Below are 26,721 nucleotides of genomic sequence, written 5' to 3' on the forward strand. Positions count from 1 at the left end.
TGGCTGCAACATTTTGATTGAGGTGTTTTCACAGGGGTTTCTCAGATTTAATTCAGGTTGCATTAAAATGGGGACTTTTTTTTAACAGTTATGAAATTAAAATAAAGTACAAAGTGTCAGGAGGGAATTCAGTTGTGTCATTTCAGAGAGAAGCTTTTTTTGGTCCTGTAAAGAACAGCTCACAGTGCAGACTCTCCTCTGCTCTTCCAGTCACTCACTTCATCCACTTACATGACTTGGCCGTGTCTCTGCCACAACTGCTGAACTACTGACAGAGAAAGCACATGAGCTGATTGCTCCTTTTGGCTCTGGCATCGAGGACTCTGTCTCCATCCCTCTCATTCTATTCTGCTCATGTCCAAAATCAGCTCCTGTCAAAATTTGACCTCTCCCTGTCCTATTTATTGAATTTAATGACGGAACAGAAATATAAAGAACTAAATATCATAGGATGTTTCAAAATATGAAAAAAAGCTTAAATTATTATGCATGACATCTTTTTGTTAGATTTATCCTTCCCCACGAGTGGAAGAACATCCATCCATAATGTGCTAAATAAATTAATAAGCCTTAATGACAGCAGCAGAAAAAGAATAATTTTCATCTTAATGTGCAGCCATTGATCATCTGAGACTGTATTTAACAAGCCAGCAATCAGTTATTGAGGCTGTGCACCAGCTCATTAGCACAACTGTTTGAGCTCATATGATGCTATACCTGAGAAGATGTGCTGAACCTCTGAGGCTGCTAGACAGATACAGCTTCATTAGTTAATATAACACCAAGGAGAGTTTGTGTTAAAATAATATTATAAAAAAAAAAATCCAATTCACTGAAAAAGTTTTTACACCAGGGTGAGTTAGTCAGCAGTTACTTTCTAGAAAGACTGTATTTGAAAATCTTTTGTCAGATCAATGATAAACCTAGCTTGGAAGTGTGTACACTTGTTTCTGTAAATTTATTTTTTCAGTAAACTAAGATGCATAACAATTTTCTGTTAGAACCTGACCAAATAATTATTTTATGTACAGCATTGCCTTGCAGAAGCATTCATTATAACCAAAAACATACATTTTATTTAGATTTTATATAAAACATAAAGTTCTGCATAATTGTGAAGTAGAAGGAAAAAAAGATCAATGATATTTTTCTTTACAAATGAGAGCCTCAAAAATGCATAAAGCATTTGCTTGGGACCTTGTGTTGAATATTATTCAGAGGTATTATTGTAAAGCAGGTCAAAATACAAACAGATGCAATTTTCTGATTTCTTTTTGTAAAACAAATTATAACTCTAATTTTTTTACTTTTACAGTTCAGTGCTGCTTTCTACTTAAAATATGCAATATGCATAAATCTGTGGCTGTCAGGTGACAAAATGTAAAAGTTCAAAGGATGGTAATGCATTTATAAATCACAGTGTCAGTGGACCAGTTACAAGGCCCCTAAGCAGTAAACCAGCAGATGTAAGATTCTTTTTTCCCCCCAACCAATTCAAACAGTTTGTATATTTCAACATGACAGCCTGTAAAAGGAATCTGTGTTCTTGACTCAGTTTTAAGTTACTCTCCACAAGTCATCTTTTTTTAGAGTTGTTTTTCCCCAGATGACAGTTAAAATTTCCTGTCTCTGTAACATTGAGTTTACTTTTTAAAATTTTCTCTTGTGTGCTTTACCCACACTCTTACTAGCTTCAGTAATTGTTTGCTACAGACTGAGGTGTATGCTCCTCCAAGCGTGGTCAAAAAGATTACGAAGGATGCTTGATGTTTTTCACAGCAAGGAAGTGTATCAAACACAGCCATTATACACACTAAAGTGTTTGACAAACACTTGTCTTTTCTTATAGAATTACAGGACCAGAGAGAGCATCGTGTTTGTACTGTCATTCATGTATTTTTAGATTGAAAAGTGCATTAACTCCTACAAATAAAATCAGCAAGCAAAATGCAAAATCCTGAATTAATCAAGAGCAAATGTAGTTGTGTTTGTTGACACTTTGCAGATTTATACGCTAGTTTGTGAACCATCTCTGTCAATATAAATGAAATTTAAAGGATATGTTACCAAACTGGTGGGCTAAAAGCTTCTGGATGAAAATAATACATACTACCAACCTTCAATCATTCGGAGAAAAACACCCGCTAAAAAACAACTCTGAAAATAAAAACTATTAAATCTGATTGGCTAACTTATCCTTTGCTACCACCACTGTACAAAGCTTCCCTTTCATTTCCCCACTAAATAGGCTTTTCGTTGTGAACATTCTTAGAACAGATTGTGCCCATGTGCCACCTGCAGCCTCTTCATTTGCCCAACACAGAGACCTGCCAAAACATGCTTCTCTATTAAAGGACTCCATATAGCACAGAAAAAAATAGCACTTTTTGCTTCTATGTCTGACTGTGAATCTCAAAGCATCACTGGCAAAACAATATCTATGTAATCTAGTCTTGGACAGACATGGGTCCAGAGAGAGCGTTCTATCACTATTCAAATGGACTATCATTTGTAAGCACTAAACAGTAATCTTTGCATGATACAATGTTTTTAGTCATGACTTTACAAAATTAGGCCGCAGTATAAGTGGTTGATTTGGGTGTGAAGGGACTGAATAGCAATATAAACAATTCCCTCTTAAGGATATCTTAAGGATTTCTTTTTTAAAAAACATTTTCTGTCCAGTTATCTAAGCCTTCATAAAGTATTATTGTTTGCTTGGTACTTCAGACTAGCCAATAATTCATCTAACTTAAAATGAGTTACAGTTGAGCATTTTGCTTCCTTCCTAATTTGGTTCACAAAGTACTTTCTTACAAGAACAGTTAGTTTGATTCATTCCCATTTCATTAGATGATATACAAAATAATATTTCTGCAGGAAAACTCTTGCCATATATACTGTAGTCCAGGGCAATGAACTTTCAGTTTTAATTGAAACAGTCTTAGAACCTGGTAAACCAACAGTGTACATTAGTCATTAGGCTTAATGAAGAATTAAACTGGAATTTGTTATCAAAAGTCAAATGATGGACTCAGACTGGCAACAAAACATAACCAATATATCCTTTCTAAATATACACGCCAACGTAAAGTTGCATCCGTAACAGCTCCAATATACATATCATCACCTTCCTAAAATAATTGTTTGTGATTTTTTATTTTTTTTGCCAAAGATAATTTTGGCAACAAAATAAAATCACCACCCCAAAATTTGAATACCTTTGGCAAAAAATTACTTAGGCTATTATTTTAGGAAGGTGACAATATTATAAAAGCAATTTTATTAAGTAAAAGCCCACTTACCTGAAGGTAGTGACATGCTCGTGAAGACGTTTTGAGGTCGGTGTGCATCATGGGTTTGTCCAAATTAAGCGATGACTTCCTATAGGCCTCCTTGGCTTGGCTGACTGTTAGTGTCGACCAGGAGCTCCTCTTCATAAATTTGCCCTCGGGTGCCATGGCCATGCTTTCACAGGCTGAGCACTTGACATCATTGTTACTCTTGGAGCCCTTGAGCGACATTTCACCAAAGTGGTGGCTGTGCATGGATTCTGGGTAGCAGTGGCTGACATGTTCCCCATGGTGTCTCGACATTACACTCGGTGTGCGATAGGTGCTGTCACTGTCCAAGTTGTCATCAGAGCTCCACCAACCTCCAGAGCGGTGCTTACGTTCTTTACTTTTGCTCCTCTTGCTGCCATGTTTGGTGGAGTGGTGGCCATGATGGTAATAAGACCCTGGTCCTCCTCCACCTCCTACATCACCTTTTGTGCCATTCATCTTGGATGACCCCTCCAAAGAGTGGGACTTGGTGAAGAGTTTCTGAACAGAATGAACGAGGTGTCTGATGCGGCCGGGACTCTCGCTGCGTTGCTCAGTGGTTGTGGACGTGCGCTGGTACTGTAGCGTGTGGAAGCCGTCGCGGTGAAGTGGCAGTTGTTTCTCAAACTGGTCTAGCAGGTTAGCTGGAAGGCGATTGCTTTTAGTGCCGGCGTGGTGGGAGGAGGCAGCAGCAGCGGCTGCCACAGCAGCGACAGCCGGCGAGGTGGCGGAGGCTGTGATGGCAGCGCAGTCTTCCCGGGTGGCTGAGTCGTAATACTGAGAGCTGTAGTGCATTCTGGGGAAGGTGCTGCTGGAGATGTGGTCTGATGCGGCAGGTGGAGGCATCATGACAGGGGACATCATCATGCAGTCAGAGTGGATGGAGCTTCGAGGCGAGTACCGGTGGTGGAAGTCCACGGGGCAGCTCTCTGTGGGACTGAGCAGGTATGACGGGTGGCGGGAGTCAGAGCCATGGTGGCCATGGAAATCATGAATGTGGGGATCGTAGTCCAAACCATGTGGTAAAGGGATATGATGCTGGGAACGACTGCCCGATAAGCCCTTCATGTTCCTGGCAGGAGGGAGATGTCTGCCTTCATTTACCTTCCGAGGTGGGGACCAAGATGTAAACTTCTGGTCTAATGCAGAGAAGAAGGAAGAAGGAGAGGAAAACATTAAATCACTGAGATACAGGAATCAGGGAGTCATAAGTCCAGTTTAAATGTCTTCATCTGATCTTGTTTTTGGCTACGCTTCAAACATTTTAATACTGCTGTGATTCATTACACTCATCTGTTAAGTATCCTGCATATTAAAATAATTACACTTTAGTTCTTTATAAACACTTGAGAGTATATTGACGTCAAATGAAAAATTATTAGCATAAATAATACTTTCCATGGCCTAAACCGGCAAAGAATTATATTAAAGTCACAGTTGAGTTCAATGAAAACTTTTCTCTTAATACAATAATGTCCAATAACAATGACTCTGAAAAGTTTTATTTGAAACGTTCACATGGAAGGTTTTCTGTAGGTGATTTATTGAGTGCTGTACTCACAGGAAATTGGAAAGTCAGAGATTTGAATAAATTCCAAGCAACAAAGAGACACAAGAACAAAGCAAGTAAAAAATAGATCAGAAATTATTAAATTGTTTTCAGTGTGACTCAGACACAAAGAGCCTCGTCCTTTGTTGTCTATTTGCAAGGCTACTACACTGTCACTATACTACACTGTAGACACACTGAGGTGAGATACTTGCTTACCTCATGTCTCATACAGAATGCTGAAATTGTGTATTTTTCATTTTTTGATTAAAATGTCTTTTGAAGCAACGCAAAAATCTAATTTCTCAAGAGACAAAACAAAAAGAACACCACAACAGTTAAACATGATGGTGGAAATGTGATGGTTGGGCCTGATTTGCTGCTTCAGGAGTTTGACAACTTGCCATATTTTCTGTTGATGGATGAATGAATTTTTCTCTCCACCAAAAATGTTGAACAATACTTACAACACCAGTATTGTCACCTTGACAGTGAGTGCAAGCTGACTGAAGTAGAACAGTAAAAAAAAACTCTGAATAGCCCAGAAAAAGTCACTCAGTCATGTTACTATGGGAACACATATACCTATGTATATAAAACTGTTTTGTTTTTTTCAGTGTAATCGTATGCGAATTGTACATAAAGTGATTGGAAAAGAAGCTGAATAAAACCCAAATGTAACATTCATCAGTGAGAAAAGGTGAATAACCAAAAGGAAATCATAAACGATCAACTCTTAGACCAGAGCAATCAAACTTACCGAGTTTTTAAAATAAATAAATTTGAAAAGAAAGAACAATTGGCACTCCTTAACACAAAATCAACTGTATGGGGGATTATTATTGGTTGTTCATTTTTAAAATGTGTTTGTTTTTGTTTTTACCAAATTTTCTGCTCATTTTTCAGGTTCGGTATTTTTATTTCTCACACCTTTTCCTTCATGAGCACCTGGTTCAGATTTTCTAATCACGCCACCTGAAACATGTTAGTTTGTATCTTTTCTCAGTTCAAACACCTCCTGCTTTGTTTTGCTCTCTGTCACAGTCTTCTGTCTTGTGGGAGCCACTCATTAGAGTTGGGTGGTATCTTAAGCTTCTCTTCCTTTTTTCCCCCTGTAATAACAGTGACTGTTTGCTGTTGCTAAAGTCTATTATTCACAAGCTGTCTGCTTGCTGGTAAACTTGCATTTGGTTTCTGCATTCACCCAATTATTGCAACAAGCAGACTGAATCCTAATCCCTCAAGAATAAAAGACTGTGAACATCTGAAGAGAAGCATCAGCTAACCATGAAATTGAGCTAGAAAATTTGTTTTTGAAATATATATCTTCTTAAATTTACATTTGGAAATTTTTTGGTAAACCTTATTATATCTAAGTTACAAACACAATATTTAAGAAACTAAGGACAACAAGAAAGGAAATAACATGGAAACTGTTTTATTGAGTGTAGGTTTTCAAATAACAAGCTACAGATTCATGCCATGTAATCTTCTGTTTGAGTAGGTTTCCAATACAGTCTTGTAATTGCCACAGTTTTCACAGCAAACTAAGCCAAATTCTCTGGATTCAGTGCTAAGTGTTCATTTTCTTAACACCTGTTGTTTCCTATCAATGAAAGTATGGGCGTATGCGTGTGTGAGTATATCTGTGTGTATATAGATACACCAGGAAGATGCCAATAGTTGTGAATTTAAAGATCGGAAACCTTATCAATTTTAAAAAGTACAAAAACATATTTGCCTTATTTAAGGGTTGGTATCTCAAATATTTATGAACATGAGGTTAAGCTACTGCAATAAAAAGATGACTTGCGATATTTTTATGCATCTTTATCAATAATGCCAATAACTGTGGAGGGCGCTGCAGCGTGACGCTGAAAGATTAAACAACATGATTCAAGTAGATGCTTAACATATACAGCTGTAAACCATCGCCATAGTTCAGTCACTTCAAGGGGTTTTCAATAAATCATACATTTAGAAAATGAAAGCCCTTGTAAGCAAAGATGGGGTATAATAAAATTATTATGCAAATGATAAATGACATAACGTAAACTGATCTCTCACCTGATTATTTCAAGCAACATTGAGTTGACAACTGAATTTGGACTTCAGCACCCAACTAACATGAATCTGCCCAGGTGTTTTTGTCACCTTAATTTCACAATTGTTCCTCCTCTCTTTCCTTATTACTCATTCTGATCTTCATTTGTGAGATTTGGTGCCCTATTGCAAACTAAGCTCAATCAAATGCTTCCAAGTGAAGTAGTTTTAATTTGTTTTTCTTCCATAATTAGCATAAAAAGCAAAATGTTCTTTCTGGCATTGGGCATTTCATGAGAAATATTTTAACTAACTAAACAAGATTGCGAAAGTTTAAGATGAAAAGGAGGTTTAAATAGTTCAACAAATGCTTCAGCTATCTGTGTCTGATCTCATTAATGTTTGTTTATTTCTTTTAATCTGTTTATTATAAAGATTTATTTATGCTGTTAATGTTGTTTCTAACTTTCAATGCAAACGTCTAGATCTTTACCTTTTCATCTTTGAACCATTAAGATATGAGTCATCTCTAATCGAAGAGTATGTCCAACGCACTTCTGTGAACAATAGAACTTGTGCCTACAGCTTCCTGCACAGAAACGTCGTCTGATTCATAAAATGGAAAGATGTGATCAAAGCTCTTAAGTACACACTGGAGCACCTGAAGTGTGTGCCATTCCCCCGTAATTAATTAAGTTCGCTGCAGCAGGAAACCCCAGCCTGAAACAGGGCACTTCATCTTACATAACATTTGGGATCTCTAAATCTTGCACAGTATTTCAAAGGAGCCAAAAATAAAAAGCCCAGTTGCCATAGCAACCACCACTAAAACCCAGGAATTGTAGCTGGATTTTCAAGGCTGTGTGGGGTTTGGTAGATCTCAGTATCAGAAGTGTACAGGAGACACAAATAGCATGCAGTGTGGTGCAGATTCTTTATTCTTGAAGTCATGGCTCGATTTGCAGAATGGACTACATTTGAAGAGGTTTAGGAAAGTAACTGTTGAATTATCAAGTTTTTGCGCAAACTTTAATTATTAGCAGCAGCTACAAGCCGTAAACTGACATCTTTTGTATCATGCCTTTTTTAGCGGTTAAGTATATTTCACTCAAAGAAAATGCATTTAAAAATGTGCAATATAAGTAACCAGAATAGTTTTTAAATAACCTAAACCAGGCTGGCGTCCAGATCAGCAAAGGGTGGATAGAGTAGGTATAGCTCCTGCCGTTTTAAGAAAAGCAGTAATTTTTAGCAATTAAGTCAGAATGATTATGGCCACGTGACCTTAGTTAATATTCTAACCCTGGCAGCATGTAACTGTTAAAAATATTTAAAATAACTTCACTCAAAGTGATTTTTATGTTTACTCACTCCTAGAAGACCTGCAGACTTGCTCAACATATCTGCTTCTGTCAAACTTGAAATCGGCTAATGAATCTAAATCCCACAGAGTTGTGATTGTTTTAATTTGTATTTATGAAAATAAAAAATGCTGTTAAACCATTCAAAATGACTTTGACAATAACTCCTGTTTATTAACTCAGTCATTAGTTATTAACTCAGTCATGAGTTATTAACTCAGTCATGAGTTATTAACTCAGTCATGAGTTATTAACTCAGTCATGAGTTATTAACTCAGTCATGAGTTAATAAACTCTGATTAAATATAGCACTGCATTTGGATGCATGCTTTACAGTTCATCACCTGTTTATTAGTCAGAGCCAAGAAAAGACAGTAATAGTGCGTCACTGCATGCTATCAAGAATGTCACAACATCTGATTTAGTGAGTCAAAAGCCACACAACATCTGTTTCCACCCTCAGGAAAAATCATCAGCCTTTCTTTCTGACCCAAACTTGATATCACTGCAGGATTCTGATTACAGAAATTATCTTTAGGTGCGTTGATTTTGTCATAATTAGTTGTTTAGAGACTAACCTTTCAACCTAGATTAGATTTTTAATATCAAATCAAACTGAGAAAAGTCTATTCACCCTATTCCTTTGGGGGGAGAGCATTATGAAGGGGAGAAAAACTATTAAAGGGGCAATAAATACTTTTAATTAATCAGTCAATCATTCAAAAGTGGTAGACATAAAACTATTAATGTCATGCGATCTGTTTTAATCACAGGTGCTGCTTGAGTGCACACAATACATAATCCTGCTGCCAAAGATACCTTAATTATGTATTATCTGCATATTAATGATTTTGAATTTGGTACATTTGCAACTGTAGTAACTATAGGAGAATAATGTCAGTTTATTATAAGTACACATAAATTATGATCCCAAAATGAAATTAAAGGGATATAAATAGAATATGTTCACTGTCTGAAAATACAATAATTTATTTTAGCACTTCTCAGAACCTGTAAACCAGACTGCTTGCCACATATATATGTGACATGTTAAGTATTCAGACCATATGACAACTTGCTTTTAGTGTAACACACTGAGTTGGTCCCCTAAGTGCTCAGTGCCATTCGATGTGCGGTATGCATCAACATGCACTAGCACACAGTGACCAACTTATCAGTCTCAGTGAGGGAGGTTATGTCAAGTTAAAGAAATCCAGCAGACTTTTTTTCCAGAAAAAAAAAAGAGCTGTGTCACATGGCTGACTCTGGATCGCCGGCGGGCAGCAGCAAGGAAGAGGAAGCTTAGCTTAACTCTGTCTTGGTCAATACCTCCCACTCTCTCAGCAATGCAGTGATACAGTTTTGTTGCATATTTAGCCTCCAGCTCATCTGCCTGAGAGATGGTTTCAATACTTTATTTGAACAAATGTCATGTCTCCAAAAATTACACCCAACCAATGCCATTGTAAACTACCTATTATATATTGAAATAATTTTGTATGTGTCTATATGACATGAGGTACCAATGAGTTAAGGACCTCTTTATCAGATGCATGCTATCTAAAGTGTTGATCTAGCTACTCAGGGTGATTTAAGCAGTTTATACTCCACTCTCCACAACTGATTTACATAAACAATGGTGCTTCAAAAGGCCAATGTTTATTTTCTTAATTCTTGAGGAGAACATTACCTTCCAAACATTCTCATGAATACGCTAGGCTGCGTAAGATCTTGTACTAAATGTCTATTAGACATTAATGAGCACTTTCTAGTTTCCACAGCTTACGCAACAGCTATTGTGCTCGATGAGTAACAGGACATTTCCTTAATGTGCTCCAGTCAGCACCTGATCCAGTATGTAATTTTTCTCCTGTGAAAAAAGATGAGACGCTGAGGAGAGAAAAATTAGAATCGGTTTGTGGAAGAAAAAAAAACAGAGAGGAAACCCTCTCTATTTCCTTTGCTCCCTGGGAAACATTGTGCTAAGTTAAAGCTTTGCTGCAGTCAGTGCCTGAGCAGAACACCACTTTATCTCCAAGATGCTTGCATAACTTGAAATAAACTTGGCCTCCCTCCTCCACAGTAATGCACACCGAGCTAATTCCACAGCAGAGATCTTAGCAACAGGCAGCTGAGCTGTTGAGGTATTTTGCTGAGACATTACTACTAGCTATTGACAAAAGGAGGACAGGATGTCTCCTGCTCCCAGTTAAACAGACATTTCACCTTCCTTTGACCAACAGCTTCCTGTTAAACTGCTTTGTCTTCCACCTCAGCCATAGGCTCTTCTGTCCCCAACCAGAGATGCTATGTTTCTTAGTAACGTTATTCAAGTAAACATAACCAAGACCATACAATGGCCTGACATTGATGTGAACGATATTATGATCCCCTAAACACTGAGATGAATGAGTAAATGATGGTACTATTAAGGAAGGTTTATAGTATCAGTTAATTTTACAAGAATGCAATAGATAAAGTACATTCAATAACCATACGTTTCCACAGAGACAAACGGCAAAGACCACAAGTATTACATAAGGCTAAAGTATGTTAAATCCTGCAACTGAGACAAAATCATACTGCATTGGTTAAAGCTTTGCAGTAGTCTGACTTTCACCTTTTGATATCCACCCACTCCCCTCCCACTGCTGCTGTTCTCTCCTCAGAAAGCAGACAGAGCTGATGGAGTGGTAGCACACACCCTGAACACAGCCGTACTCCTTCTGTCTTCTCCGTGCCATTCTATGGAAGAAAACCCCGTATAAGGAGCCCGTAATCAACCACTGCTAACTGTGTTGCTGCCTTTGAAGCCTCCCACACAAGAAAGACAATGTCTAACACAGAGCTGAAACATGCTTTCCTTCAAGGTTTCTCTTTGTGCCTTAGCATAGACTTGTACATCGATTGTATGATTGCAGTGTAGGAATAAAACAGACCAGTACGATGGAAAAAAAAAAAAAAGGTGACTCGGATGCAATGAAAACTTTCTGGGCTCCACTATAAACTTGATAAAATACAAAAGAATGTAGTCATGGTAGGTGCGAAAAAAATATTTTCCTTTCCACATTGATTCTGCTTCTTCGTATCAAACACAAACCTATTGTTTAAGGTGAAGTTTAACAATGCCGACAAAACAATATGGAAAAAAAAAAAACTGATGTGGGAGGCTTCAAGTTGGCACAATGCTTCTTCTCATTCAGGTCCTGCAGAAGATGCAGACACATCTCCATGGTAATAACTCCTACAATGTAAACATAGCAAGCTTGTGCAGTCTGAGTGCGATGGAATATTGCTCTGAAATTGAGATTAACACTTGAGAGAAAACTGTTAAATAAATAATAAATCAGGGAAAATATTTTATTTTGCAACTCACAAGTAATACTTTGTGTTTAGCAAACGTGGGAAATTGTAGATTCCCACAATATTACTACATCTGCTTTACTCAGCCATGTTAAAAAGTGTGGAAATATTTCAAGAGTGAAGCTGGATCGTTTAGCAGTTTCTGCAGGTGTGTATGCTTCATTTGAGATTCATTATTGCATGTATTGTGCAGAAATTAGTCCCAGAAGCTCTGACACTACAGGAGTGCAGGTTCCCAGTCAAACCTGGCACTATCGTCTATTCTGAGAGTTTTTGTTGAGCTAGGGCATTGTCAAATACAAGTCAATACACTCAAACACACTGAGCAGTACTGTTCAAATTGTGAACGGTATTGCTCAGGTAGCTTTTGGAGGCAATCTGAAACTATTTTATGTGTGTTAGCTCTGCAGTCTGAACTGTGATGACTCCCCTCAAGCAGAGGAGTTACTAATTGGACGTCTACTGTGTAAACGACAGCATTGTTTCAATTAGAAAGTGCTGCAGGCTAATTTAAAATAACAGATATCTGCTGTAGAACTCTAAATATAGGAGTTCATTGCTAAAAATCTTAATGAACGTCTTGTGTGATGCTCACGTCAATAAAAAAAGGCAGGGTTCAGTGAATTAATAGGACATCAAGGGATGTTTCTTTTGTTGTTTGATGTTCTTGTTTATTGGGCTCATTCCTCATTACTGGCTTAGTAGCCTATATCAGTAACTTAGGCTGCTAGTGGTACATATGGAAGTTAAAACCATGTTGCTGGAATTGTTTAAATCTTATTTACATCTCATTCTCTTTATTTTTCTACCTTGTCGTATCTCTTTACCATAAATAGAGCTTGTTAAAATTGTATATAAGTAATTGCTAAAATGAAATGCAAGACAACCTGAACCATAATAGATTATTCTCACTGACAGAATAAACTGACAGTAAATAGCATTTTTATTGTTATATGGAGTGGTAACCTCAGATCTAGTTGCTCCAAATGGATCTAGAACACTTATACTTAAAGTGGTACACTTTAAGTATTCACAGTATGAATGACTAGTCACATTTATTTTTGATTTAATTAGTATTGCCACATGAATCATTAATGCTGGGAGGGAAACTGTAAAGCAAGTAAATACACTCAAAACAAAAAGGAAAACAAGAATTTCCCCTGGGGGATCAATGAAGTAGTGTGATCCAAATTACTACATGTTATGGGTATAAAAACTGGTTTAAAGATAGAATTTGTATCTGTCAGTGTGGCAATATGTATAAAAATAAAAATGAACATTTCCATACTGCACTACAGCTTGACTAAATGTACTGCAAAAAAAAAAAAAGAAAGGAAGAATCCGAATAAATACCAAAACTTTCGTAGAATGGTATGCACAATGTGCCAGTAAACATGAATAACACTAATTAAAATCAATGTAATATGCAAATAACCATCAATAATTATTCAAAAGTACTGTAATAACTAGTACAGCAGGAGTAAATATCTACCCAACGTTAAAGTAAAAAAAATAAAAACATTTCAGTTTATGAAGTTAAAATACAAAAATAAAAATTTTATCCAATATTTTAAAGCAGCAGTCTTTTTTTATTTGAACCACACCATATAAAAGAGTAGGCCTCTGTCCAAGTAGTGCCAATTCTTAAATGTAACATTTGCCTTGTTTTGATTGATGCCTAAATTATCTGCAGCATGTAAATGTATTCAGCCATGTAACTCATTTCATATTGTAATCCTGCAATGACAAAAGGGTGAAGCACCAGATTAGAGATTATTAAATGACCTTTTTGTTACAATATCCATTGCAAGGCTTCAAGATTGTAGGGAAAAATGGCTTATTTTTTTTTGTTAAAGATGAATCATGCAAATTTGAAAAACTGTTTCTCTTTTTTTCATTTTCTTCCTTGATGCCAACGTGTTCTGTCATGGTTCTGGACAGAGTTTCCACATGTGGGGATTTGGAAGTGCACCACTCTCTTAATTAGGCTGCTTTGTCATGTTCTGCTCCATCTGTTCTAATTTCTATTGCAGCAGAGAGGAAAACAAACCTAAAGAGAGACAGAGAACACATAAAAGCACAGTCAGGAAGAGATCATTTCCACTAAGGGCAAAGCTGCACAAAGCTGTCACGCTGCCTCTGACTTCACCCGTGACCAGCTCTTAGAGTATAAATACCCACAGAGGGTGAAAGTTCTTTAAGTTTCTTAAAATTATGGATATATAGTATGAAATGTTCTGGGCACAGCACTGACTTAAAGGCTCACAGATGGTAGCACAAAAGCTTTGATGCTGTCGCAACCAGCTACATTTTGCTTTCTTTTGTCCCCACAGAAAATCACATTGGAGAATTTTTATTAACTTGACAGAATACTATGGTTATGATAAAATAAGAGTAAAGTTTAAAGCAACCCTGAGGAATATCAGTTCATTTTTTTAAATTACATTCAAAGTCAAAACAAAGTAAAGGTTTTACATTTAATTAAAGTTAAATATCAGTTAAGTCTTAAATGTAATGTTGTCAAATAAAAGGAAGTCTATTATAACTTTTAAACAAACTAGTAGAAGTCAAAGTTATAGCTATAGTGGGAAAAGCACAATAAAATTAACAATATCATCTAACTGAATACATGGAAAGAGAAGAATGAGTGATGGATTAATGAAATTTTTTAATGAATCATAAAACATTGGGTTTAGTGCCACAGATAGGTTGCTTTAACCTTCCCAAACTGCTTTCTTTGTGAAATGCACAATGAAATTCCACCATAAGGAGTTCCACCAGGCTCTAGTTTTGGAATAGTCCTATTCAGCTTCTATTTTAACTCTTGTGTCAAATGTTTGCCCAGCATATAATTGTTAAAATGCAATATGCTGATGACAATGTAACTATACACATACACTGGAACAACACAACAAGCTGCTGATATGCCGTCCGTAGTCATGGAGCAGTTGTTGGCTTTAACATGGTTTACATCTTAGTAGAAAAATATATATCATTTTCTCTCACTAGCCAACAGGAGGTCAAAAACAACAATCATGTATATTTGTTAATGGAGATCCTCGATGTGTTTTAAGAGATTAAGTGTTTTGGTGTAATCACCCATTGTAACATATCCACATGTTTAACCTTGCAAATTTCCTTTGTGTAAGACAAATTCGTCCCACCAGTGTACAGAAGCAATTATATTTTCACACATACCACACTGTCTTACAACTTAGTCATAAATAACAAGTGCATAATGTTTCCTGGTGTTTCTCTAAAGATTTTGAAAGGAAGTCTCTTCATTTCCATTTTTAATGATGACAGCTCTTTAAACTGAAAGCCGTTGCATTTTCAGGACTTTTGAAAATCACAATTAGCTAAATTAAATAATTTTATTCACAAAAAAGAGAATTATACAATAAAACCAGAGGAAGTGCAGCATATTATACAGCAAGGACCATGTGTGCTGGGGAGATTGGTCCTCTGTGTGGTCATGCAGAGTTTGATTCCTGACCTTAGGACCTTTGTTTCATGTCTCCCTGCAATCCCCCAGTCTCTCTATCGATTTCCTGTCTGAAGGAAGAATGAAGACCCCTAATGCCAAAAAAAATTAACATTTGCTTCTGGTGATTGGTAGTAGTAGTCCTAAATAAAGAAAAATTTAATATTTTTCACACTATGGGGAGCAAATATTCTCAACAGTATACAGCTAAGTTAGCAAGATTGTTAAATTTTGAGATGGACCCTATAAATTTAGCCAAAGTTGAACATTTATAAAAATACCAAGGTAATAAGTGAACTGATTTTTTTAGCAGTAATCACCAACTCTTCGAAATTTAGGTTATGAAAAAAAAATCCCCCAGTGTCCTCTGACTGTAGTTATTCATAACTATGCTCATCCTTCGAAACTCTGCAGAGCAGCATTAAAAATTCACTCAATTAATGTGATGCTTAACTCAATAATCACATGCACATAAAGCCCCATAATAACCCTGGAACGAGCTCATTAACAGTGCCCTTCACTCCACAACGCATAAATCAGATTTTCTGAGACCATCCAACATCTGCAGTGCTGTATTACAACTTCATTTTTCACATCATCTTGATTTTGATGTTTTTTGCTCATTTCTCTGAGCAGGCAGTAGAAGTTTTGCAGATGTTTACATTAAAAGTAAATGCACTTCTAAAATGAATATGGAGCATTTCACTGATACAACGCTGTGTGATAAAGTTGGCTTTGTATGTACCTTGAGCATATTGTCTGCCAAGACCAGTAACTTGTTTGGGACATCAAAAACAAGAAATAAGTTGATATATTACAGTATACTAAAGATATGCCAAGATCACCAGAAAGCTAGTTTGAAGAATTAGAAACACATAAATAAAAAAACACAAGATCACTTTGGTGCAAAATCCAAACAAAAAACAAAACAAAGCAAAGCATAATCTAATGACAACATGACATGCAAGCCTTTTTAGACATAAGTTGTATAAAATCAATGGAATAAAAGCCCTTGTGAGAGTCTGTTCTCTTTCTGTAATTCACACACGGAAAACTGAGGCACCTGAACAACAGGTCAGCATGTGCTTACACACATAAGGTGTCACTGTTGAGAGCAAAACCCAGCATGTATGTTTCCCCATCTTAACCTCCTCACCAGCTGGCACTGTGGCCTTGTTCAAACCAAGTAACAAAAGGCTTCCAGATTGTTAACATGATTCAGACAGCATTTTCTGCCAAGTCACAATGTACAAAATGTTCTAGATCTTCTAAATGTATGTGACCAAATGTGACAAATGTGTGGAACAAAAGCAAGAAGTTGATTATTTCCCATCACTCCGTGATGATTTCAACCTGTAAAACTCCATCTCAGAAAAACATCTGGCAATGAGTTAAAATCAACATAGGCAATATTCTATAACAGTTCTTTCATGAATGCCACCTTAGGCCAATCCCTTATTGTGCCCCCCACCCAATCCAAATGCAGGAAATCATCAGCTAAGGTGGGATAAAAAGCAGTGCACTTAAACACAGAGCACATAACCAAGTCTTCCTATTCTCTCAGCAGCATGCCGGACTAACTTCTGGACACATGGATACACCCACTCTTTTACACATTTGCTGAATGCCATTGCATAAAGCAATGAAAAACTTGTTCTGAGCATAAATGGCAGACAAGTTATATATTTTTATCTGCATACCCTTTGTTATGCATGCCTGGGCAACTGCCTACATGAAGTATGTCAAGAATCACCACTGGCAATGCGTACAATTAGGTGAAATTTGTTATGTGACTCAGAGTACACATTTTACCATCTGATGGGCAGAATCAGTTGTGAATTTTTCTTCTTTTTTTTTCAAATAACCATACTGGATAATAGAGATCTGTTAAGTAATTGCAAAAGAACAGCTTCATCTAGCCCAATAATCAGTTTATTAAAACCTTTAACTGAAAGAGGGGGAAAAAAAATCTATCTTCAGAATATCTTGTTGCTAAATCATTTTCAATGAACTAGCAACTGATTCTGACTTTAGATCAGCTTGATAACGGTGAAAACTACTACCAGTTTTTGACAGAGTAAGAGGAAATTAAAACATTCTAACAGATCTAGGATGTTTGAAGACCGTTTTTATTCTAGACAAAGGATTTGCCTTCAACATATAACTGAGCTTTAATATATTCTGTTTTAATATATACAACAAGTTACAAAATGCTGTAAAATAATTCCAACTCATGTTATATTTTAGCAAAATTGAGTAACTTTGCAATTACAATAATGATTTTCTAAGAGAAGAATGGTAAGCACAATATGAAACGGAATGGTACCATTTTAATCATCTCCTGCTCTCTATCTCGGTCATACAGTTATACCAGTTTTACAGTATGCTCATCTTATGCTCTCCCAGTGTTGTTCTGTTAGTCGACGTAGCGCTATGTTGTTTTGCCATGTCGCTCCATCTGTCACTCTGGTGGGAGTTGAGACAGTCAGAGAGCTGGCTGAGGGGAGCCCATGACTTTCATTAGAAAATGCTGTGTTGTGAACCTCAAATGGGCAAAACATCAAACACAAACTCACAGCCACACATGCAGACACACCAAGTGTTGCAACAGATATAAAAACCTTTAAACTTGTTTAAACAGTGTTACACAGGAAAAGTGTGTGAGCCATGCCATTTAGCCAAAAGAATCCACATAAATTAATGTAATGTAATGCCCTGCAATAATGTTGGCTAGATTTAAGATTATGTAGATCCATAGTCCAAAAGTAAGTCCAACATTTTTATACAGAAAATCCTGTCTAGAGGGAAACCCCACAATAATCAAATTTGTATTCAGTCATGGTTTAATAAGAACCTTAATCTCAAAGACAACGCTGTAGTGTCAGTACCATGTAAACAGTAACAGCTGCAGGGCTCCTGGTGCAAACTGTGCCAAGCAGCTTTGATTTGTACTGCTCTATTTTGTTGTTCTTGAATTTAATTAGTCTGCTAAATTATTCAGATAAGGATCAATAAATTATTTTTTACACTGTGGTGTCAAAAATTAGGCTCTGCAGCCAGAAGGAAGACTTATTTATCCATCCAGATGCAAAATTTCAACACATGCTCAACCTATGACTATCAGCCTGCTAAAAGAGAGTCAATCGACTGTCATGTCAGTGTTGATTCCTTTGTTGTAATGAGATGTCAGTAATCATAAAAATATATAAATATCATTAATTCATCCTCTAAAAGGAAGCTTTAAAACCTTGCTGTTCTACTTAAACAATTGCTAGTTTGTCATAAGTTCCTAATAAACAGTATATGAATAGAATTTATGAAATGAATCAAAACGATTAAATATAGAAACAAGGAAAAGTGAAATTACAATTTGTATAGAGATGTCCATCTAAAATTTTAAAGCAATGTACGTCATTGACTCTCTCCTTACGAAAGATGGTGTTTCCAGCAACTTCACTGCTAATAAATGATGTTCTGTTTAGTAATTAATGAGCCGTTATCAGGGTGAATGCCATTAATAATAATGTCAGCTTGCAAACCTGGCTGCCCTGCTGTCTTATTATGTTTATAATTATGGTTTTTATAAGCTAAGTTCCAACCTAATATTGTCAAGAGGTTAGTACTATTGTGCTAGAAATCCCTCTTGGGATCCCTCTTGGGATTTCTAGCACACTTGCACAATTGTTATTATAAGACATCAGGGTAATCCATTCCACTCAAAGGACCAGAGAGCTGTAAAACACGCGTCATTAAATTGTTATCGCATAACATTTCTGTGTTCACTGTAAAGATCTTATTGAGTTACACCATTACAACATAAAATTGTTGTAATCACTGAAAAAATATCTCAGGATGTTGATACAAGCCTCATAGTCTCCAATAAAATTTCAGGATTTCTTTCATAAACAGTTACCTATACAACTATAACTGAATCACCTATAAGACATGGCAACATAGGAGCAATTTAAATATTTGAATATAAATAGATTACTCCTATGGTATGCTTCTAGGTTAAACTCACTATTTGCATTTTTTCCTTACAACCTCCTCCTCTCTAAATAGTAGTAAATTGTAGTGTGTACCTATGTGCACAAAGTTTTGCTTTTGCCATTTTGATTTTTTTTTTTACATCAATCTCTCGCAGAAGTTTTGCACTTTATGTGCATATAACACCACAGGCATGGGACAAAGTCGACCCTCGGCAGGTGGTTGACATCCTTCAAGAATTGATCTGTAAAGCTAAAACAGTACACACATTACAAAAACCTAAATGTGATTTCCCTCATAGTGAGATGTTTCTTTTTTATTTTTGTCTGTCTTAACATCATGTGGTTGTGACGCAAGAGGGTGAGAATGAACAATCTGTTGTAGGGCCTGGAGTGTCAAAAATATCTCCTCATGTTGCATTATAGGCGATAAAAAGGTGCCACATAAGCTCTAATTGTGTGAAGCTGAGATGCTGGTAAACCCACTGGAAGTCATTCTCACCTTATGGAGTCAACAAGAGCGAATCTGTGAGAGCCCACAGACATGTTTTCTATCCTCAGACTCCTATTTCTTGATGTATTTCTCTCTCACGTAGTGAAGCAGATGGCAATTGAAAACTTTTAAATGAAAAGCACTTATGCAACACTAAATACATTTTGCATAAATTAGCAACTATTTCTTTGAGCATTCGATATACACTGGGTCATACTACATAGTGATAATATCAACTCATTATAGCTATCCTAAATTAAGTTGTAGAAGAGGAAGTTTTTAATATGTAAATGTATGCAAAAAGTGCAACATTCTCATTAATCAGGGCACATGGAGCAAAACGTACAAATCTCTAAACAAACACAGCAGTTCAACAGGCGTTTTGCATTTTAAATACGCATCCAGAATACAAATCAATTCCCATTAAAATCCTTGTCCTCGTTCACAAGCAACATTTTCCCCTACAGCGTTCTGACAGCTACATGGAGGAGAGTATAAGCTGTGTCCCTTTAAAGTCCCTTTCAGGGATGGGTTGAGTAAGATTAATGCTTTCATCAGTCTCTTGAAGCAATAGTATTCTGTCATTCAGACGTTTGTCTTTAATCACAGAGATGGCAATAATAATAGGTATTATAAAACTGAATGTGAACAGTAAAATTAATGCAAGTATACCTGCAAAGACTTTGTACATCACAGTCAAAACAAAGCACACTTCAAATTGCAAACATTTGGACTGCTCTCTTCTCATCTGTTTTGCGATTAATTTAGAAGTTAGGACCACTTGAACACAGATTTTTAAAAACTATATTCTGTGAGCACAACTTTCACATGATGACAGTAAAATGCAAACATTTACCGTAAGACCTATTCCATGTTGAAAGTTGTGTCAGTGAGGTTTGGAAAAATCAGAATGCCATGTCTCAAATTCAGTTAATGAGTTGGTTTGAGAGACACTGAGAAATTGGCTGGTTACCAGAATTTGATTACTTTCAGCTCAATCCACACTGACCATTGACAGGCTGGTCATAAACATAAGAGTGCAATCTTTTCATCTGATGAGTCAATGCTCTATAGTAAGTGCTATGAGGATGCAATGACACCTTTTTGATGTTGAAGTTGTCCAATGAAAAATAAAAAAAATTACTATTTGCAGTAGTACATTGACATAATAGATCTAAAGGAAGCACACAGACTTAAAAAGAAGCATGGTGGATATTGGAATCATATTTTTTTACTCCATGTCTAGATGCGTGCAACTTGTTTATGCTGTGAGATAATGAGAAAGAACACGGTAACAGGAAGGCTAAATAAAGAACTGCTCTACTTTTTCCTTTTGGTGCTTTTGACCTCTATGTCGAAAGCACCAAAGCACTTCTGAATTTTTAACATTTAGCAGTTGAAAATGTTATTTGGAAATGTCAAAATCAAGGCAAGTATCTGCATTCTAATATAGACCAATGGGGACAGCAGTTTTTCTAATACCAAATATGCTACTTATGCTTAAATCTCCAAAGCTCTTTGTAGGAAGTATTTGAAAAATATACACTTTAAAAAACTCAATTTATTCATTAGATGCTTTTGATAAAATATTGATCTAAATATTGATTGATACATTTCAATCAATAATCAAGAGACAATTAAAATGTATTGTTTTTGCTATATTCAAGTAAAGTGTATTCTTTATTTTGCTCCTTAAAGCATTATTTACAATAATAAAAAACAACCTGCAGCCTTATGCATTTTTAAAACCTGTGTGCATCAGGCTGTGAAAGTAAAAACACATTCTTCATATCTGGGGATTTATTTCCTATTTGTTTTTGGCTAATGGGTATCTCAAAGTGGTTTAAACTGCAACCAAGGGAATTGTCTGTATCTCAAGGACACTATGTACATAAATTATGAAAAAATATAGGTTTAATTCAATTTAGGAGACCTTATTTTCAGCAATACACACGCATAAACGTACTTTCATAGGCAGTAAGATCAATGATGTCTCCCCTGCCTTCACCATTAATTTTTTTAATGGTTGCTTTCACACAGAAGGATTAGAGGACTCTCCGCAACCTCTTTGTGACAAAACACTCGAGGGATCGAGGATCAAGCAAGATGAAAAATCCCCAATGGCAACCGCATGGTACAAACTATCCTCAAGCAAAACCAAAAGATAACAATTAAGAAGAAAAAGTCAGTAGAAAGATAAAGGTCATTTTACTTATCAGCAACAAGGCAATACAAAGTGCTTTACAAGAATTAAAAAGAAATAGAAACAAAATAACAAACCAAAGGAAAGAGCAAAAGGAGAAAAAGCTAATAATAATCCAGCGTAAATAAACTAGATACTTATCTACCAACCCTGAATAGGAATTCAGGGTTGGTTGATAAGTATGAGTAAGTATCCTCACGTCTAATTCCTTTTCTGGTTTGGAAGAATAGGAGTCTAAAAAGTAGTTGCTAAGGTAAAAAGTGAACAAAAGCTCAATTTACCAAAGCTAGAATTAACACAAAGGCAACAGGAAAAAGTTATTTGTCATTAGTTTGGTAAAATGCATAATTTTTTCAGTTTTAGAGCAAATATGTAATGGTAGATCTAACTGGGTCAAAACACCTGCAGAGACTTTTAGTTAGATTACTATATTTGACTATAGATTCAGTATTATACATAGTTTTGCCTTTAGTCTCACCAAAATTAAACCAAACAAAAAGTGTTAACTATTTTACCAGTCATAGATTTAATTTTTGGCCATTTAAATGTTTGTCGGATTCATTTTAATATGGCTCACAATTAAATTTGTGAATGTGAAATTTGTGAAACCCAGTCTCATCTGCTACCTATTAGTCACCTTCACTTTTGATGATTTCTTTGACTGGAGATGATTTCGAAGCTGTAGGTTTTTTCAACCTGATAGGCAGTGCGAAGCAGCAGATGGAAGAGGGGTAGGTAGTTCATGTTTAACACAGCCAAAAAAAAAAATCTAAGGTTTTAAAGTGAAACTGCATAAAATAAAATTTTATTCAGAAAACACAGCTTTTCATAACTTGATAACTTGATGCCAGTAATAGACCTCTGTCTAGTACCCTGCTAATTTTTTTTCAAAGAACTAAATTAGATACCTGCTTTTCTGTATGAACTTGGAAAATTTGTATCTATAACTTTGGTTATGGTTTCCAAGCACTCATCCAGTTTGGAGCATGACTGGCTTAATAAGGTCTTAATGTGATCTCTGTTTCATCACCGCTTCTCAGAGGAAAAGGTGTTTGCAGTTTTGCAGTGGTTTGATGGTTTCCATAATCCTTTTACTTGATTGTTCCGCAAAAGGATTATTTATGTTACCAAATACACAGACATTACTGAAAGAGGAAACATTGACTTTTTTTAGCCTCTATTTGTATTACAAGACCTTTGTTGAGCTATTGGATTATATATGTAAATCCAATAATAATAAATATATATTATTGGATATATAAAATATATCTAATAATAGAGTAAGAGAGAGGGGGAGCATATCATAACAAATAATGCTGTACACTACCTACTTTGACAGTTACCAGTTTCAAAGTCTGTCATTTTCCCAATAATTTCTTAATGATTTCAATGTGTTGCTACATTAATTGCTGTAGGGTGTTCAGTTTATCTGAGATAAGGACACAAAATTCTCCACAGTATGACATCCAGCTCAAACATTTAGATTAAAATTACCTTCATTTTATCTTTTAAGTTTCAAAATTACCCCCTTCCCTCCAAGTTTATTTTTCCAAAACAAATTGAAAAGTACTTAACAATGAAAGTTGGTTCAAATCTAGAGTCTTATTAATTTGTTCTTGTTTGTCTGTCTCAGAGTTGGCATGCTATGACGACACCCTGCTAATGAAAGTAAAAGCAGGATGTGGAGCTAATTACCATCCCAGGCAGATCAGCTCCTGTTCTGAATCTATTATCATGCCATTTGGCGGTCATGGTGACTTCTTGCAAATTTTCTCCATGTCAAATAATGAAGTTATCAGTATGGTAGCCGTGTGACAGATAATCAGTTTTTGAGCTTTAGCTTAAAGAAAGTTTAGGAATAACTGCATCCTTAAAGATTTGTTCATGAACCACACCAATACAGTCTAATGATGTTGTACTTTGTATCCTAAAGTTTATGTTAATTTTAATGTTTAAATTAAAATGTGTTGGGGTTTTTTAAAACAAACATGTAATTTTTAGTTAAATATGACATTACCATATAATATATTTTAAAAATGTGTTTATGCAGTGCACTTTTATAGCCCACTGGAATTAGATTTGAATCAACTGACTTGTTCTGAGTAGTAATTGGTTTGTGTTGAAATATTGGACCCATTTGCTTTTTTAAATAGTGTTGAATAAACTTTTGTTCTCAACTTGCATTAGAAGAAAATAGCTAAATCTTTGCTTTGAAGCCAAGGCTATAAAGAATGAGTAACTCCTAAAAGCATGGCAAATTCTAATTTATAGAAGCCTTAAAACAGTTTTGGAGCAAATACTTCAAAAATACATAGCAAGTAGACAGCATAGATCAAATTGAAAGAATACCTATTGTTCTCATTCTCCCCCCAAGCCACTATAAGCTAATGATTTCAAGCAAAGAGTTTTATGTGTGTGATTGATATATCTGTGTGTGAACTCTTGATATTTCTTCTCCCAGCAGACTAAACTCTTCTTCCTGGAGTAGTCAGGGCAGAGATGTTGGCACAAAAACAGGCATCCATGTTTCTTTTCAGTACTCAAACACCCACACTAGGAGTTCAAAAAACCCTAGCTTTCACTGCAGCTTTTTAAACATAAAAAAATTATTTTATTCTGAATGTTAGTCTATCCTTAATAAAATGCAAACTAGTTGCCAGGTAACACCAAACATTTCACAGGGAGACAGTTTGCAAGGCGAGTTCACAACACTGCATGTATCCTCAAAATAAAATGAAGCCTCAGTAGCTTGAGCATTCCAACAGATATGATGAAATAAAAGCTGAGTACCACACAAAGTATAATATATCACCACAACAATGGAAAATTTTGAAGTCGGTATAGACCAAATATATCTTGTATGGGAAGCACATGTCCAAATCAGTTATCTCGACAGATTATACCGTTCCTCCTGATAATTAAACTCGGTGATGCTGTGGTGCTCACTGAGCCGTCTGGCACATTAATGAGCCATAAAAACATGCTAAATGTGCCAGAAAAGGTGGCACAGACTTTTATAATTAATCGCACCTTGCCATACGCCACACATATATTAAATCAAATTGATATCAGAAGAAATTTGAGGCGTCAGACTTTGAGCATGCTTCCATTTGTTGGATTTAGCTAGAAGTTGCACCTTTTTTGTCCAGATCAAACAGCACCTTGGCTGGATTATACACTTAGGGTTTAACTCTGCAACACATTACCTCTGCAGGTGAAATAGAAGTATTTTATTTTTTTCTGATGTTACTCTAAAAACTTAAGGTTGAGGATTCAAAAAGTGAAAACCTTGTCAGAGCTGCAGTAAAGATAAAAACACACACATGCTGCTGACCTCGGCTGACAGCTGAGAAGCCCTTCTCATCCCCTGAGAAGCAAAAAATAGATTCTGAGGAAGCTGGGAGACAGCAGCGATGGACACCAACAGTAAACATAGGACCATTAGAACACTATAGATGTGTTGTGTCGCTTTTTTAAGATGTGTTTGGTTTTTCTGTGTGTTCGTGGTCTGTTGAGCAGCTCACTGACGGAAGAAGAAAAAACCTTGTCAGAGAAAAACAAACAAACTTTCCATCAACGTTCTGATAATGCAAACAGACACGACTCAAACTTCTGGAAAAATTACTTATGCAAATATGACTAAGTGTTAATTTAACCTGAAGCAGCAAATGACTGAATTTAAAGTTAAAAAAAAAAAGTGTGGGAAGAAAAAAAACCATGATCAAGATGCATTTATATGCATCTTAATCATGTTTCCATCAGAGAAACTTCAGCTTGATGACAGTGACAGGTGGGAGTCAAACTGCTGGCACTATTTGTGTGGGGCAGATATATAAATACTGCAATGCCAAGTCTGACTAAATAAATGCTTTGAAACAAAAAATGATTTTCCTCCTCTTGATACACGGCTACATAGGCTAGATTAAACATACAATCATCCTAAAGGATAATCTGTTTCTTCTAGGGCAGCACGATAATAGAAAAACATTTCATTATGAAATTGCAACAATGACAGAGTTTGAGATTTAGCCAAACTTCTCTCTTTCTTGAAAAAAATGCAGTTCATCATAGCTGTTTAAGACGATTTGAAAATTGCTCAAATTTGCACTGGAAGGTCAGAACGCCACAAAACCAGGAAATCAGAAATTGGCTACAAATTTCTGAGTGGTACATTAGGTTCAAAGTTAAAACTTGATACAGTTTTATGCTGGAATTTGTCTTACTCTTAAAGTCTCCTGTAGTTTTTTTATGGCTGAAACTTATTTTGTCCCCTATTTTTCAATGATACTCACCGCAATGTGCTTTCATGATAGAAATGGGCCACAACTGCCCACAAATACATGAAATCCACAGTTACAACTGCCTATTTTAATAGGACAAACACAAAATTTACCCTGATATGCATTATTACGTTCAGCACTTAGTCTTACAGCCATAGTCTTAGTCTTACTTGTCTTAACTTTTTGATGGTACAGCAAAGGAAAACTAATGGTGTGCCTACAGCTTTGTAAAATCACAGCCAATAGCATGTCAGATAGCATTGCACCTGGTATTTCACCTTCCCAAGTGACAATATTTACAAAAAACAATCAGTTAATAATTAGGCCCGAGCAGCAAAGCGCTGCGAAGGCTTATTGTTTTTGGTGTTATATTCTATAAAAAAAAAGGTAAATAAGCGAGGATCTCCTGTTTTAGAAGCAAAACAAGAATTTTTTTCTTGTTTTGCTTGCTTGCAGAAATGCCATTTACATGCAGTGCTTTGCTTATAAAACAAATTGAGCTGCAAATGGCACGGTGAGTGAGTGGTGGCATTCATCTGCCTCATGACAATTGCTACTATGTGAAAGGGAAACAAAGAAAAATGCCCTTTACTCTTAACTCTCTCCTGTTTATCCTGGTGTTTTCACTGCCTCTAA

At 36.0% G+C, this 26,721-nt stretch overlaps 1 protein-coding gene across 8 annotated transcripts in view; it reads right to left on the minus strand.

Annotated features, from left to right (window-relative positions):
* LOC122824907 (disks large-associated protein 2) overlaps positions 1–26,721 on the minus strand; it is a 99,860-nt gene that overhangs the window by 44,967 nt on the left and 28,172 nt on the right. For all 8 annotated transcript variants that reach the window (XM_044105796.1, XM_044105795.1, XM_044105798.1 and 5 more), the window contains one exon: positions 3,306–4,462. In XM_044105796.1, the coding sequence (XP_043961731.1) occupies positions 3,306–4,462 (1,157 nt within the window). The remainder of the gene's footprint in view (positions 1–3,305; positions 4,463–26,721) is intronic.

Source organism: Gambusia affinis, linkage group LG22, assembly GCF_019740435.1.
Source record: "Gambusia affinis linkage group LG22, SWU_Gaff_1.0, whole genome shotgun sequence".
NCBI classification, from domain to species: Eukaryota; Metazoa; Chordata; class Actinopteri; order Cyprinodontiformes; family Poeciliidae; genus Gambusia; species Gambusia affinis.